The sequence below is a fragment of the Theropithecus gelada genome, chromosome 12 (genome assembly GCF_003255815.1).
Source record: "Theropithecus gelada isolate Dixy chromosome 12, Tgel_1.0, whole genome shotgun sequence".
NCBI lineage: Eukaryota > Metazoa > Chordata > Mammalia > Primates > Cercopithecidae > Theropithecus > Theropithecus gelada.
In genome coordinates this window covers 38,381,764-38,396,680 of record NC_037680.1, presented here as the reverse complement: position 1 = coordinate 38,396,680, position 14,917 = coordinate 38,381,764, and the positions used below count along the sequence as shown (strand labels likewise).

The 14,917-nt window shown below is 43.9% G+C and overlaps 1 protein-coding gene across 1 annotated transcript in view; it reads left to right on the top strand.

The window, feature by feature from the left end:
• Positions 1–10,553: 10,553 nt before the first annotated feature.
• The window catches only part of DPP4 (dipeptidyl peptidase 4), an 84,873-nt gene continuing 80,509 nt past the window's right edge, over positions 10,554–14,917 (top strand). The window contains exons 1-2 of the mRNA XM_025404595.1: positions 10,554–11,278; positions 11,775–11,862. Of these exons, the coding sequence (XP_025260380.1) occupies positions 11,273–11,278; positions 11,775–11,862 (94 nt within the window). The 5' untranslated portion in view covers positions 10,554–11,272. The remainder of the gene's footprint in view (positions 11,279–11,774; positions 11,863–14,917) is intronic.

Here is a 14,917-nt window from a genome sequence, read left to right as displayed (position 1 = left end):
ATGGACTTTAGAAAAAGATTTTAGAGAAATTGGACTTAAATTGCCAGAAGCATTACCTCTGGCCCTTATAAAAAGGCAAAATACTCCAAATAGAAAATATGGATTAACCCATTTTGAAATAGTGTTTGGCTACCCTATGCCTACTGGCATCTCTAAACCTTCCATTCCTAGACTGAATAGACTGTATGTGGATTTAAGTAAACAATGTGATGTTATGTCTAGCTATGTACAGGCACTCACTGATATACTTGGAGCATATCACCATCAGGTAAAAAGGATGTGGCCTCTGCCAAATGACAGGCCTTGCTATTCTTTTCAACCAGGAGACTCAGAGTCCATCAACATTTTTAGAGAAAAGCACACACTGTCATTTCACTGGGAAGGCCCTTATGAGGTACAGCTGACTATCCATGCTGCCATTAAAAGAAAAACCCTCCTGAGTTCACGAAACAAGTGACCCCAAGCTAGATCCTGATCAGCACATCCAAGTCAATTGAAAGATCACCGCTACAGGTGACCTTAAAGTAAGGATTTCAAGGGCTAATTCTCAGGCCCCAGAAGCAGATGGCACTTTTTTGAAGTAGACAGCTTTTCCCAAGACCAAAGATGAAGAAATTTTACTCCCACCTATTTTCTCCCCCCTTTTAAGTCTCCCTAATACTCTTCCTTAAAACAAACAAGCAAACATACAAAAATCTCTTCTTTAGTGACAAATGCTTCCCACCCCCATTTATCGATAGCCTACTTCAAAAGCTGACTGAAAACTGTCTCCCTCTACCTATCCTCCCTCTGCTCCTCCACTACCACCTTTCTTCAAACTGTGTCTCGCTCTCATTAGCCCTCACTATTTTTCCAATAGGCCAGGCATAGATGCAGCAGCTCACTGTACCAGTCTTCCAAACACTGGCTACGATAACTAATCAGTCTGACTACTGATTATGTCAACATCTAGATTATGCGGAGAAAAACCCTGAACTTATTTTTGTTCCTGACAATGCAAGTCTCCAGTGGATCAAGTTTGGAGAATGAATGTATGTCAAGGTATGGCATTCACCACCTAAACAACAACAACACATTATTTTTCCTTTCAGTGAGTCAGTTGGACACAGCAGAATCTCTGTAAGAGCTCAAAGACTGTCCTTGCTCTAATAAAGTCATTAGAAAGGAATTTTTCCCTCTGCAATATAAGCAGGGATAATGCTGGACTTTCCTTAAGTAACATACCAATGAGGCATGGCAGTCAAAGCCTGTGATTTGATTCCGCCCATGGCACCCTTCAGCCTTTCATGAAGGTCATAAGCAGCTCTGACACTGACTCTTATGATACAAACACTTGCCAAATCACCAGATGTTATAAAAACTTCCAAAGTCAGCCCTGTGTAACTTGGGGAAACTCATTAGGCTAGCAGACACCAAAGATTACAAATAAATTGATCAAAATTCTAGACTGACTTGGCTTAATAAAATTAAGACTTATAGCTGCCAAAACTGAACTAACAGCCTTCTATATCAGATATTTCACAACTTTTGCATTCCTATGGACTGACAGAATTCATGGAGGATAGACATGAGCAGATGTCAATATGCTAGAAAACAAGGTGCAATAAACCCCAACCTGTGGTGTCACATATTCCACTCCGACCTTATTTGTGAACAATACTGGTCTTTTTTCTTGTGTGGTAACAAGGTATATGAAGGATTCCCACCTAGATGGTCCAGGCAATGTGGACTCATATATTTAACACCTCTGTCTCCAGGTACCCTACTTTAAATGCTAGCCAAATTACAAACTTGGGCTCTTTTGTTTATAAAGTGGTACCACACAAATGTACTAGATGTACTACTCAAAACTCACTTTTATGTCACAATTCTAAGTTCTTTTCAATATTGAGAGCTTCTTTCCCAAGCACTGGAGTTTATGAGATTAAAAAAACAATTCTAAATCTTTCCATAGTTATAGAATCAGAACTCAGTATTTCTATGCAAGCATTGAAAGCACTCCAGTCAGAAGCTGGTATTTAGCCATTGCTGTAATTCCCCATGTCCTTGATGCATTGACGAACACTGGAGAAGAACACTGCTTCTATGTAAATCCCTGGGGACAAATAGAGCCTAATCTGTACCATTTAAAAGACAAGACAAATACTCTTCATCAAATAAATAAGGCTAAACCATTTTATTGGATAGAACTTTTCCCAGGATTAGGAGGCTGGTTTAATGGAGTCTGGGGAACAATGCTTAGATTGGTTGATTTCTGGTTTTGAAATCCTTATGACACAGTTACTAACTTGTCATTTCTTTCCACAACCATCACCTCAGCTTTTAATGTTGGAAACGTCTAGTGAAGTTTCAGACAGGGGAAATGGAGGAGTGAAGGATATGTCATCCCAAAGTATGTCAAATTGGTATATTGATTATTTCAAGTTGAAAGCATTGGGAGAATTGTAGTATCAGAAAGGGCTAGTTGAACTGTCTTTTCCTGCTTGTGGCAAGCCGTAGATTCCTCTGGAAGGAATATTTCTTGCTGGAGCAAGAAAACAGAAATATTTCTTACAGTGTGTTAGGAATATTTTCTTACTGGAGCAAGAAAATAACCCTTGTCAACAGAGACTGGGGATCGGAGGCTGCAATGAACCTGAATAAATATACTTAATGAAGTAGCCCTTATCTACCAGTAGGTTTACATCCTCCCCTCATATATCTCCTAGTGACTCCCCTAGAAATGTACTGCTCTTAGTCAGATTCCCTTTGTCCTGTGATTTCTTCTCAGATTTGCTATTCTTTGTCTAAGAGGTATGAAAGTATCTTGCTTTGGCCACTTCAGACTTCAGTCTCTTGTGAAGATCCCCATGTACATGAAAAACCAATAACACCTGTTTGCTTTTCTCTTGTTAATCTGCCTGATATCAGTTTGGTTTCTAGATTCAGTTCTATGGCTGAATCTAGAAGAGCAACGTAAGAGCTACAGGGGGGTTGGAGGTGATCTCTGGCTCCCCTATCCTGCCACCACATCTAGCCCATGTTCACAGTTTGGAGAACACTAAGGAGGAGACATCATTACAGCTTTGTGGAATCAGGCTCCACGAGTTTTAAACACGTTCTCTTCATTAAGTCATATTTTTTTCCATAAGTCAGGGGCTAATATAAGCAAATTCTTCAAATTACAAAACCCACAGAATATCCAAAGCATACCATCCAAAGAGGAGCACAAAGTGCCCTTACCCCTTGACTGGGTTCTAGTCTAAAAGGTAGAAAAAGCACTTCTTTATGGAGTGCTGTTAGAAGAACCCCTCATTTGGTATTACGGATAATTGGGGCAAGGAAAACACCATGACTATAGCTGAGAAACAGCTTTTGGAGTCATATTTCAACAAGAATAAATAAGCATGGTTTACATGCTTGTACAACAAACTTTGCAGAGAGGCACTTACCCAATCAATTTTCTAACACCAAGAGTTTATACTGATTCTCACCCCAATTTAAGTTCTTCCCTTTCTCATTCCATTCAACAGACACTATTGCCTGGTTTGTTTGTTTGTTTGTTTGTTTGTTGTTTGCTTTTATCTAAAGTATAAGTCTCATTGGGTTTCTTTTCCAGGTAAAGCTTCAGTGACGGCCGGGCACGGTGGCTCACGCCTGTAATCCCAGCACTTTGGGAGGCCGAGGCGGGCGGATCACGAGGTCAGGAGACCGAGACCATCCTGGCTTACACGGTGAAACTCCGTCTCTACCAAAAATACAAAAAAATTAGCTGGGCAAGATGGTGGGCGCCTGTAGTCCCATCTACTCAGGAGGCTGAGGCAGGAGAATGGCGTGAACCCGGGAGGCGGAGCTTGCAGGGAGCCGAGATCGGGCCACTACACTCCAGCCTGGGAGACAGAGCGAGACTCTGTCTGAAAAAAAAAAGAAAAGAAAAGAAAAGAAAAAATTCAGTGGCTCCTTGGTACATAGTGAATATTGAACTTAAGACAAGAATATGTCCATGACCAACTTTCATTTCCCAATACTTTTTTGAATACTCTATATCCTGGCAAAATGAAAGTAATACATATTCCCTAAAAATCTTCAGCTTTCTTACTCAAGCCCTTATTTGTGTTATCCCTTGGGCCTGAAACTTCCTTTCATCTGTCAAAATCCATAGAATGATCTAGCTAGCTAGTTGCCATCTATTAATACGTATCTCTTGGTAGAAATAAATTTTGTTAAAGGTTGCTTCAACCTGGAACACAAGCAGCGTAATCTTCCCGAGTATGGTTGGTAGGGAAAATAAAACAAAAACAGATGGTGAAGATAACATGGAAGATGTGAGACTTGATCTTCAGTCCAAAGGAGCTGAAATGTGGGGTTTGGCACTAAGGCTGCAGGAAGTCATTCCCACACAGGTAGAGCAGCGTTCTCTGATTAGGTGGAGGGCAAATATTCACTGATCAAAGGAACAATTAAGTACCTTTGTATTGTCCTTTACTAATCCTTCAGAGCTGAGGGCAAGAAGTAAATCTGTTCCTTTCCCTCCCTGTTCCCCACCACACCTCACCTCCCCACCCTCCACCCTGCCATCTCTCCACATATGAGATCCTATTTCTTTCTGTCTTCTAGTTCCAGCCCCCAAGCACACAGAGAAGGATTTGATCTTAACTTTTCTTCGGTTATCATTTCATTTTTTAATTTATTTAACCAACAGTTACTGACCACTAATATATTTCAGGCACTTTATTAGGCACTGGAGAGAATGATGGATGAGAAGACAAAGGAATAAAGGGAACATTTCCAGTCCCCATAAGGAGACAGTTTAGCAAATAATAGGTACTATATGTAGTTGCCTGGTTATGTGGCTCTTTTTCAAGTTCCCCCTCCCTCTATCCACTCTCCACCCTTCTCTTCCCTGCATTGCACAGCCTTGCAGGGTTGATCCCTGAATATACATTCTCTATTAGCCAGGCTCCTTAGCCCTCTGTCTTTATTGGGCTCAACAGATGGGAAGCACCAGCAAGATACTGAAAGGAGAGAAGAGAAAGAGACTGAGGTATTTACTCCTTAAGCTTTTTATCTGCTTTGTTGTGCTGCAATCTGGCAGTGGCTGTATCCCTCCAAGGCTACAGTTCACCCTAGGTAACCCCAACTCCAAGACTCAGGTTCTCAAAAGGGGATATTGCCATAAACAGTGGCAGGAACAATATGATAATCAGGGCACTTGACTTCTATGGTGGTGGCTCATTTATCATAAGATACTTAAGAATGAAGTCAGTAGGTAGCATTCTAAATTATAGCTTGATTTAAATAATCAAAATAATTCTAGGTGTGATGGGCAGAAATTTGACTTAAGTTTTCACAGTCGTAATAGTTCTCAGACTCAAACCAGTTAATAGACCCAGAAAGCCTTGTTTGAAATGGAGGTCAGATCTTTTGCAGGAGGGACTCTGAAATGCTGTCACAGTACACACCTGACATACGACTTATAGCCAAGTTTGAAAACGCCCCATGAAAAGGGGCATTCTCAGACCTCCCTGGAGTTATTAAATATGAGCCCTGGGTTTATGCCCATTTTTTTGGAGTTAAAAACATCACTGTTGTCCTTCTTTATGTTAGGTTTCCAATTGCTGCGGTAACAAGTTACCATAAACTGAGTGGCTTACAATAACATGTTACAATAACATCTGGCACTATTTGCCAGAACTCTTTGTATTTTGGAGACAACATATACTATGTTTGGTTATACTTCTCCAATCATTTACTCAGCAACTTGTGAGGCTGTCTGTTTTGAATGGATCCTGGAGCAAAAAAAGGGCTCTGCATGTTTAAGCTATAGTGCAAGTTGTACTTGGATCTTACGACCTAACAAGCACAATACTTATTTAAAATGTATGTGGCAGTCGGAGATACTGTATCAAGCCTCTGGCAAGCCCTAGTGGGAGAATCACAGAAGATATATGACTCTTAGAGCAAAGTCATATACTCTTTGCCAATTTATTAGTTACCTATTGTTGCATAACAAATTACTTCCAAAACTTTAGGGGCCATCTTGGAGGCTGCCTACAATAACCAACAACAATTCACTACTTAAAAAGCAGCAACTCTCTTGCTACTGGGCTCCTGTAGAGACTACATGATCATGGATCTAGTATATTCATTCGTTCACTAGGACTGCTATAACAAAGTGCCACAAACTGGGTGGCTTAAACAACAGAAATTTGTTATCTCTCACTTCTAGGAGCTATAAATTCAAAATCGATAGATCACAGGATTCGTTCCTTTTGAGGACTATGAGACAAAGAAAGATTCACTGTGATATGGTTTGGCTGAGATTTGTCCTCACCCAAATCTCATCTTGAATTGTAGCTCCCATAATTCCCACATGTTGTGGGAGTGACCCAGTGGGAGGTAATTGAATCATGGGGGACAGGTCTTTCCCATGTTGTTCTCATGATGGTGAATAAGTCTCACGAGATCTGATGGTTTTATAAAGGGGAGTTCCCCTACACAAGCTCTCTTGCCCACCACCACGTAAGGCATGACTTTGCCCCTCATTTGCCTTCAGCCAGGATTGTGAGACCTCCCTAGACATGTGGAACTGTGAGTCAATTAAGCCTCTTTCCTTTATAAATTACCCAGTCTTGGTTATGTCTTTATTAGCAGTGTTGAGAACAGACTCATACAGTAAACTGGTACCAGGATACCCAAAAATGTGGAAGAGACTTTGGAACCAGGTAACAGGCAAAGGTTGGAACAGTTTGAAGGGCTCAGAAGAAGACAGGAAGATGTGGGAAAGTTTGGAACTTTCTAGAAACTTGTCGAATGGCTTTGGCCAAAATGCTGTTAGTGATATGGACAATAAAGTCCAGGCTGAGGTGGTCTCATGCAGGTGAGGAACTTGTTAAGAACAGGAGCAGTGGCGACTCTTGCTATGTTTTAGCAAAGAGACTGGTGGCATTTTGCCTCTGCCCTAGAGATTTGTGGAACTTTGAACTAGAGAGAGATTATTTAGGGCATCTGGCAAAAATTTCTAAGCAGCAAAGCATTCAAAAGGTGACTTGGGTACAGTTAAAAGCATTCAGTTTTATGCATTCACAAAGATATGATGTGGAATTGGAACTTATGTTTAAAAGCGAAGCAGAGAATAAAAGTTTGGAAAATTCGCAGCCTGATGATGCAATTAAAATGAAAACCCCATTTTCTGAGGAGAAATTCAAGCTGTCTGCAGAAACGAGGAGCCAAATGTTAATCGCTAAAACAATGGGAAAAATGTCTCCATGGCAAGTCAGGTCTTCATACAGCCCCTCCCATCATGAGCCAGGAGGCCTAGGAAACAAAAACGGTTTCATGGGCTAGGCCCAGGGCCTTGCTGCTTTGTGCAGCCTTGGGACTTGGTGCCCTGTGTCCCAGCTGTGGCTAAAAGGGCCAATGTAGAGCTCAAGCCATTGCTTCAGAGAAGCAAGCCCCATGCCTTGGCAGCTTACATGTAGTGTTGGGCATGTGGGTACACAGAAGTCAAGAATTGAGGTTTGGGAACCTATGCCTAGATTTCAGAGGATGAATGTAAACTCCCAGATGCCCAGGCAGAGGTGTACTGTAGGAGCAGAACCATCACAGAGAACCTCTACTAGGGCAGTGCAGAAGGGAAATGTGGGATATGAGCCCCCACACAGAGTCCCCTCTGGGTCACTGCCTAATGGAGCTGTGAGAAGAGGGCCACCGTCCTCCAGACCCAGAATGGTAGATCCAGGAACAGCTTGTTCCATGTACCTGGAAAAGCCACATATACTCAATGCCAGCCTGTGAAAGCAGCCAGGAGGGGGCCTGAACCCTGCAAAACCACAGGAGCAGAGCAGCCCAAGACAATGGGAACCCACTTCTTGCATCAGCATGACTTGGATGTGAGACATGAAGTCAAAGGAGATCATTTTGGAGCTTTAAGATTTGACTGCCTCGCTGGATTTTGGATTTGCATGGCACCTGTAGCCCCTTCATTTTGACCAGTTTCTCCAATTTGGAATGGTTGTATTTACCCAATGCCTATAATCCCATTATATCTAGGAAGTAACTAACTTGCTTTTGATTTTACAGAGTCATAGGCGGAAGGAACTTGCCTTGTCTCAGATGAAACTTTGGACTGTGGACTTTTGAGTCAATGCTGAAATGAGTTAAGACTTGGGGGACTGTTAGCATGGCATGATTGGTTTTGAAATGTGAGGACATGAGATTTGGGAGGGACCAGGGGTGGAATGATATGGTTTGGCGGTGTCCTCACCCAAATCTCATCTTGAATTGTAGCTCCCATGATTCCCATGTATTGTGGGAGGGACCTAGTAGGAGGTAAATGAATCATGAAAGTAGGTCTTTCCTGTGCTGTTCTTGTGATAGTGAATAAGTCTCATAAGATCTGAGGATTTTATAAAGGGGAGTTCCCCACACAAGCTCTCTTGCCTGCCATCATGTAAGACACGACTTTGCTCCTCATTTGCCTTCAGCCATGATTGTGACTCCCCAGCATGTGGAAGTGTGAGTCAATTAACTCTTTCTTTTATAAATTACCCAGTCTCAGGTATGTCTTTATTAGCAGCATGAGAACAGATGAATACATACTGCAAGCTTCTCCTTGGCTTATAGCTGCCATGTTTTCCTGTGTTTCTTCACATCGTCTTCACTCTGTCTCTCTCTGTATCCAAATCTCTCCTTTTTATAAGATTATCAGTCATATTGGATTGGGGTCCACCCTAGTGACTTCATTTTAAATTGATTAACTCTGTAAAAACCCTATATTCAAATAATGTCACACTCTGAAGTCCTAAAGGTTAGGATTCTAATATATCTTCTGGGGAGTCATAATTCAATCCATAACACCATAACACCAAAGTAACTGCACAACCTAGCTACCCTGATGAACTGAGTGTCGCCTAACACACCACATGATAAAATTGGGCATTTGCAGGAGCATTCTATTATTAAGTGAAAATGGTATCTACATGATAAAGGAGATAAGCCCACCAGGTCCACAAGACACAAGAAACTCAGACTAGCAGAAAACTTAGACTCTATGATGCCTTCTCCCACTGCCTCAATGTCTCTCAGTGCACACCTATAGCTTCACAAGGAGGTTCCTGTAACCAGGCAACAGATGAGGGAAAGGAGTCAATGTTACGCAAAGTAAGCTGGCACTAGCAATAAGTAGATGGCTGCTGCATCAGAGTCCCTCCCAGGGATGTCCTGAAACACAGCAGAAGGGGAAATCTTACTAACAAACAGAATTCTGAGCAGAACATCTGCTTTTCTATTTTGCAAGGAAAAAGAGATGGCCTGATGTAAGATCTACACTGACTCATCAGCGGTGGCTAATGTGTTGGCCAGCTGCTACCTTAAGGATTTGGAATAAACAAGATTGAAAGAGTGGTGACACAGAGGTCAAGGTGGGGGAGGCATGTGAAAGAGTCTCTTGAAATGGACACAGGGTGTGAAGATATTTGCGTCTCATGGAGTGCCCTCCAGAGAACAAATTGACCTGTCCCGTAGATGTCAGCCAGCCTCCTGTCAGCTTCCTTGGAGCTTGCTGAATGTACAGTGAGTGCCATGGTGCTGGCATGGAGGTGAAGCACAGGCTCAACTCTCCAGACTTCCTTCACCGAGGCTGATGTGGCTACCACCAATGCTGAGTGAGCAAAATGCTGAGAGCAAAGGGCAGCACTGAGGCCCCTGTGGCACCATTCCCCGTAGTCCGTGTTAGATGGCCTCTCTTCACAGCATCGGCTCACAGGTCCAGTAACACCATTGACTCACCTTCATCAGCAGTTGGAAAAGGGAGGAGGAGAGTCAGTTTCAGCCTCTGGAGTTGGGGGTGGGTGAGGATGCAGATGTATCACAAGCAACTAGTGGGCAAGGGGGAAAAGATGACTGAGTTCAAAAGCAATGTCTGGACTGGAAATAAAAGATGGAAAATTGCATTAATTCATAATCATGTGGTAATGCCCCATAGGACTCTGCATTCTTAATCTTTTACCTCTACTGACAGAGAGGCTTTGCTTTTCAGCTGCAGCGAACAAGCTGAAGAGGCCTGATCCTCTTATCTGCAAGAGTGGAAGTAATCAAGGGGGGGGGGCCCTAAAGGCAAATGTTTACCTGTGTATTTTATGGTGAAAGTGCCAAGGGTCCAGACCTCACCTCTCTTGTCCCACTTTATCTCCAGTACCTGGAAGAGAGGCTGGCACATTGTAACCTCTCAAACATCTGTGGATGAGTGGAATAAATGGGAGGATGTAGAAATGAATGAACGAATGAATAACCCTTCAGGGAATAACAGGGAGCTGGGGGAGGGAGAAGCCATACCTGATCTTTTATTCTTCTCCAAAACCCTTGAAAAGACTGAACGAGGAGAGGCCGCATAGACTAGCCATTAAGACCTTGAACTCCTAATTGAGGATCTACAACTTCCTAGCTGAATAGCTTGGCCAAGTTATTTATTCTCTGTGCACAGGCTTCCTTCCTGTAAAACAAACACAGTAAATGCTTAGAGCAGCACCTGGGAAAAAGTCAAGTTCCACATAAGTGTTACTGTCATTATTTTTGGCATCTTGATGAGTGTGTAAGCCTGCAAGACAATCGGGAAATTCTCTGGGGAGGGTGAATCCAGATACTCAGCTGCCAAGGGCCATTCATGAGGGAACAATCACCTTTTCTCTTTGCCTTTCATACAGCTTTAGACACCTGACTGCCTCCTAACATAACTTTCACTGGCAAGAGACAGAGGCCTGAGTTTTAGTTTCAGTTGCCAGCGGTGAGCTGTGTGAGTTTACCAAAGCCCCCTGCCCTCTCTGGGCCTCGGTCCCTCGCCTGTCCACGCGAGGTTGGAGGAGCTGAACGCCGACGTCCTTTTCAGCTAAGAGGGAGCAGGGTCCCCGCGTCGCGGACCCAGGGTCTGCGCATCTGAGGCCGCGCGCCCTTTCCCCTCCCCCACGGCTCCTCTGGGCCTCGCACCCAGCGCCCCGGCTGCCGCCCAGCGCCCCGCACCGCCCTCAGGGGGCCCTCGCGGGCTCCCCCCGGCCGGAATGCCTGTGCCCAGCGCCCCGCGCGCCTGCTCCGGCGCCGCCTGTCCAGCAGCCTACCCGCGGCGCCTTTATACCCTGCGGGCTGGGCGCTCACTAATGTTTAACTCGGGGCCGAAACTTGCCAGCGGCGAGTGACTCCACCGCCCGGAGCAGTGGAGCAGGACGCGCCTCTCCGCCGCCCGCTGTGACTTCTGCCTGCGCTCCTTCACTGAACGCACACTTCCGAGGAGACGCCGACGATGAAGGTGAGTTCCGCGCCATGCACTTGCCCAGCCCACGGGGCGAGCTGTGGGGACCCCTTCGCCAAACTCCCCAAATGGCCCCAAAGCTGGCGAAACCGGAGCAGGGACTCCCCTTAGGCGGAAGCCCCAAGGCTACCCTCTGACAGGTGAAAGGACGTCCCAGAGCTGTCTCTTAACTCTCGGACTCTGGTTTCTGCTAGGACCCTGGCGTCGAGCTTTAAATGTCCCGGAAAGCCACCCACAGATCGCACGCCTAAACTCGGGCAGGGGTAGAGAAACCAACACTAATGTGCTCTGAAGGCACAAGTTCAAGGGCACCCGCCTTAGAGAACTCCGACTGGCGCTCTCCAGACGCCACCCCCACCCCCAGTCCACAGTGTCCCTCTTCTAACGCACTCCCACCTGCAAATCCTGCTGCCTCTGGAGCAGCTCCGACCCTCCTGCGGAAACTGGGGCCACACGCTTCCCTCTAATTGGACTTGATCTGCCCGGCTTGCAGACAGCGTGGAAGGTTCTCCTGGGACTGCTGGGTGCTGCTGTGCTTGTCACCATCATCACCGTGCCCGTGGTTCTGCTGAACAAAGGCAGTAAGTTTGAAACATTTGAAACAGATAGGACAGTTGGAGCTCAGGTCAGCCTCCGTCTTACCATGCGAAGGGAAACGAGGGATTTTGCGGGAGGTTGGACCAGTGCCCCGAGATGTAGCTGAGAAGGCTTCCCAGGCGTTGTTGCTGCTTGCAGAGCGGCAGCTGGATTCACTTCGCGGGGTCTTCAGTGTTTAGGCTGCAACTCTTGCCGCTTTCACGTCTTGTTATGTATGATAAATGCATGCTTCCTGAAATTAGGGAGAGTCGGGATTTTAAAAATTTCAATTTTAAATTTACTTTGTAAAGTTTTAGATTTACATATAATTTTTAAGAAAAGTTTTTGGGTGTGATCTGCAAAGGAAAAAAGGCAGTGTTTAAAGAACCCAAAGACAGCAGTAAGGATATCTGAAGTGGATAGGAAAAATGAGAAAGCAAGCCCCAAAATACAGTTTAGAGAAAAGTCGTTGCACGGGGAACCCAGATTGTTTTCCCTCAAGGGTGGTGAGAATTGAGTTGGAGGGTGGGGAGGCAGGGAAGTAATTATTTGACCAATTTAGTAGTATTGCAGAGCTAAATCATAAAGCTGGTATACATGATAATATTTCAGAAGGGGCTGGAATCAGTGATGTTTTGGTGGATTCTTTTACTTAAAGACTTTCATGTCTTTTTAGCTTACCTAAATATATAACACTCAGATAATGGAATACTCACTGTAGGATGCAAGCAAGTGAGAATTACTAGTTTCAGTCTCCCCTGGCCTTACTTTCCTTTTAAACACTTGCTTTCATTTCAGGATTACACACAATAAATTAGCCAGTTAAAGGATTCTCTCTGGATGGTTTAGCCAACTGAGGAATGTAGAGTCTGTGCTTACATACTCACGGTATCTTATCTAGATTTCAAGATGACAGTTCAGAATTAGTTTGTGGAGCTATGAAAACCATACTTGCTGTGCAATTCAAGGCCAGGGCAAAGGTGCCAAAGGTTAAATAACTGAATGGGTTGACCTACTGCTGGTGAAATTTGAAGAAACCAGTGGTTGCTACTATTTTATACCATTAAATGACAGTCCACTTAAGCTTGACTCTTTTTTGTGGACTGTTAAAATATAATTATTTTCATAAAGCAACACTTTGTATAAATCATACATGCAAAGCCTCGTGGGAGAAGAATGTGCTAGTCGTACAATGGATAAATATAGGGCTTACAGGCTTACATTATGTTCCAGGCACTGTGTTAGTTGCTGCAGATACAAAGATTAAATTTTGTAAATATAAATATAAAGGCCCCTGACCTCAAGAACTGTATAAGCTGGTGGGAATATGCAAACAAATACGACTTGTTTTACGTATATATGTGTGTATGTGTATGTGTGGATACACACATATATATAAATAGAAATAATCTGTATAGCCTGTTTGTCTCCAAAACATAACTGAGGCATCACAGCATTGCTGGAAGTTTGGGTAAAACTGTAATGATCAGAACTTCCGTTAAAGCAAGTTGAAAGGAATACTGTATTTTGATTAGCCACTTGAGATGGCCAGTGAAATGCCCTAGGGATCTGAGGCTTGCTGCAGTTAACTCTGAGGATTTTGTTTTGCTAGGTAGGGTATACAGGCCAGGGAGAGCTGTTTTGCCATTTCTGCTAAACAGCACCTGCTGTCTTCTCCAAATGAAATTTGAACACATTTCAAGAATGGTCTCTTGAGGAGGACTTCCTGAGACACTCACTTGTTTCCATATAACTACTCTTATGACTCAAAAGGATAACTTAGAGGTGCTTGAGCAAACTGCTCTGGAGGTTAGAAGGAACACTTCTGGGAAAGTCTCCGCCTCCCGGGTTCCTGCCTCAGCCTCCCGAGTAGCTGGGACTACAGGCACGCACCACCATGCCTGGCTTATTTTTTGTATTTTAGTAGAGATGGGGTTTTACCATGTTGGCCAGGATGGTCTCTATCTCCTGACTTCATGATCCATCCACCTTGGCCTCCCAAAGTGCTGGAATTACAGGTGTAAGCCACTGCACCCAGCCGAGAGACTTCTTATAAGAGGTTTCTTTTGTGGAGAAGCTTGAATAGTTAACATCAGTTTCTGGATAACATCAGTTTCTGGAGATAAGATATTCCAGAAAATGTGAATGTCTTGTGTTTCAACACAGAGACATGAGATCACATCCCGTGTTAGGGGTTATGAAAGGATCCAGAGCCCCAGAGGAGGGTGGGAAACAGGCAAAAGAGTTTGATTCTAAGCTGGAGATGATGCAGTGAATGAGGTTTTGAGCACGCCTGAACTGTTGGCCATGACAGTGGGAAGGTGAGTTGCAACGGAGCAACACTGGAGGGGGAAGTGAGGGAAATGGCCCAGGGCACTTACAGTACAGATCAGAATATGGAGGCTCCAGAGCTACTCAGAAATGTGAATGACTGGACTTCAGTAACTGGTTAAACAGAGGGAGGCGAAGGAGAGAGTAGCTAAGGATATCTCTTGGACAACCAGGTGGAGATGTTGTTTCATGGTGGCTTTATTTATTTACCACTCTAGTTATTTCTTGTCTGTATTTCTTAATTTGTAGGTATGTGTGTTTAAGGAAAAAAGGGAAGTCATCTTGTTAACACTTCTGCCTTATCATAGGAATAAAGATAAAAGCTCAAGAATGCAGCATTTTCACTAAATCAGCAATACCTTTCCTGGGCTGTGCCACAATAAAGGTCAGCATTCCTTACAAAAAAGTCAAAGTCATCACCCAAGAAATGCCCTCTATGTTGTCAATCAAGCTTTCAAGTAAACAAATACAGAGAAGGAAGAAAGGAAGGAAGTACGGAGAAAGGAAATATGAAGGGAAAGGAAAGGAAGAAGGAAAGAAGGATAGGAATTTGATAGAAAAACAAAGCAAATACCTAAATTACGGGAAAACTAAAGAATTAAACAGCCAAAAGGAAGGAGGAAGCAAACCCAAGTTCATCTCCTGAGAGGTTGATTTAAGAGGTCAAGTGTTTCCATATGAAACGTATACTTTAGCAAAACTAGACACACCCAGAACAGGAGGGGGGCT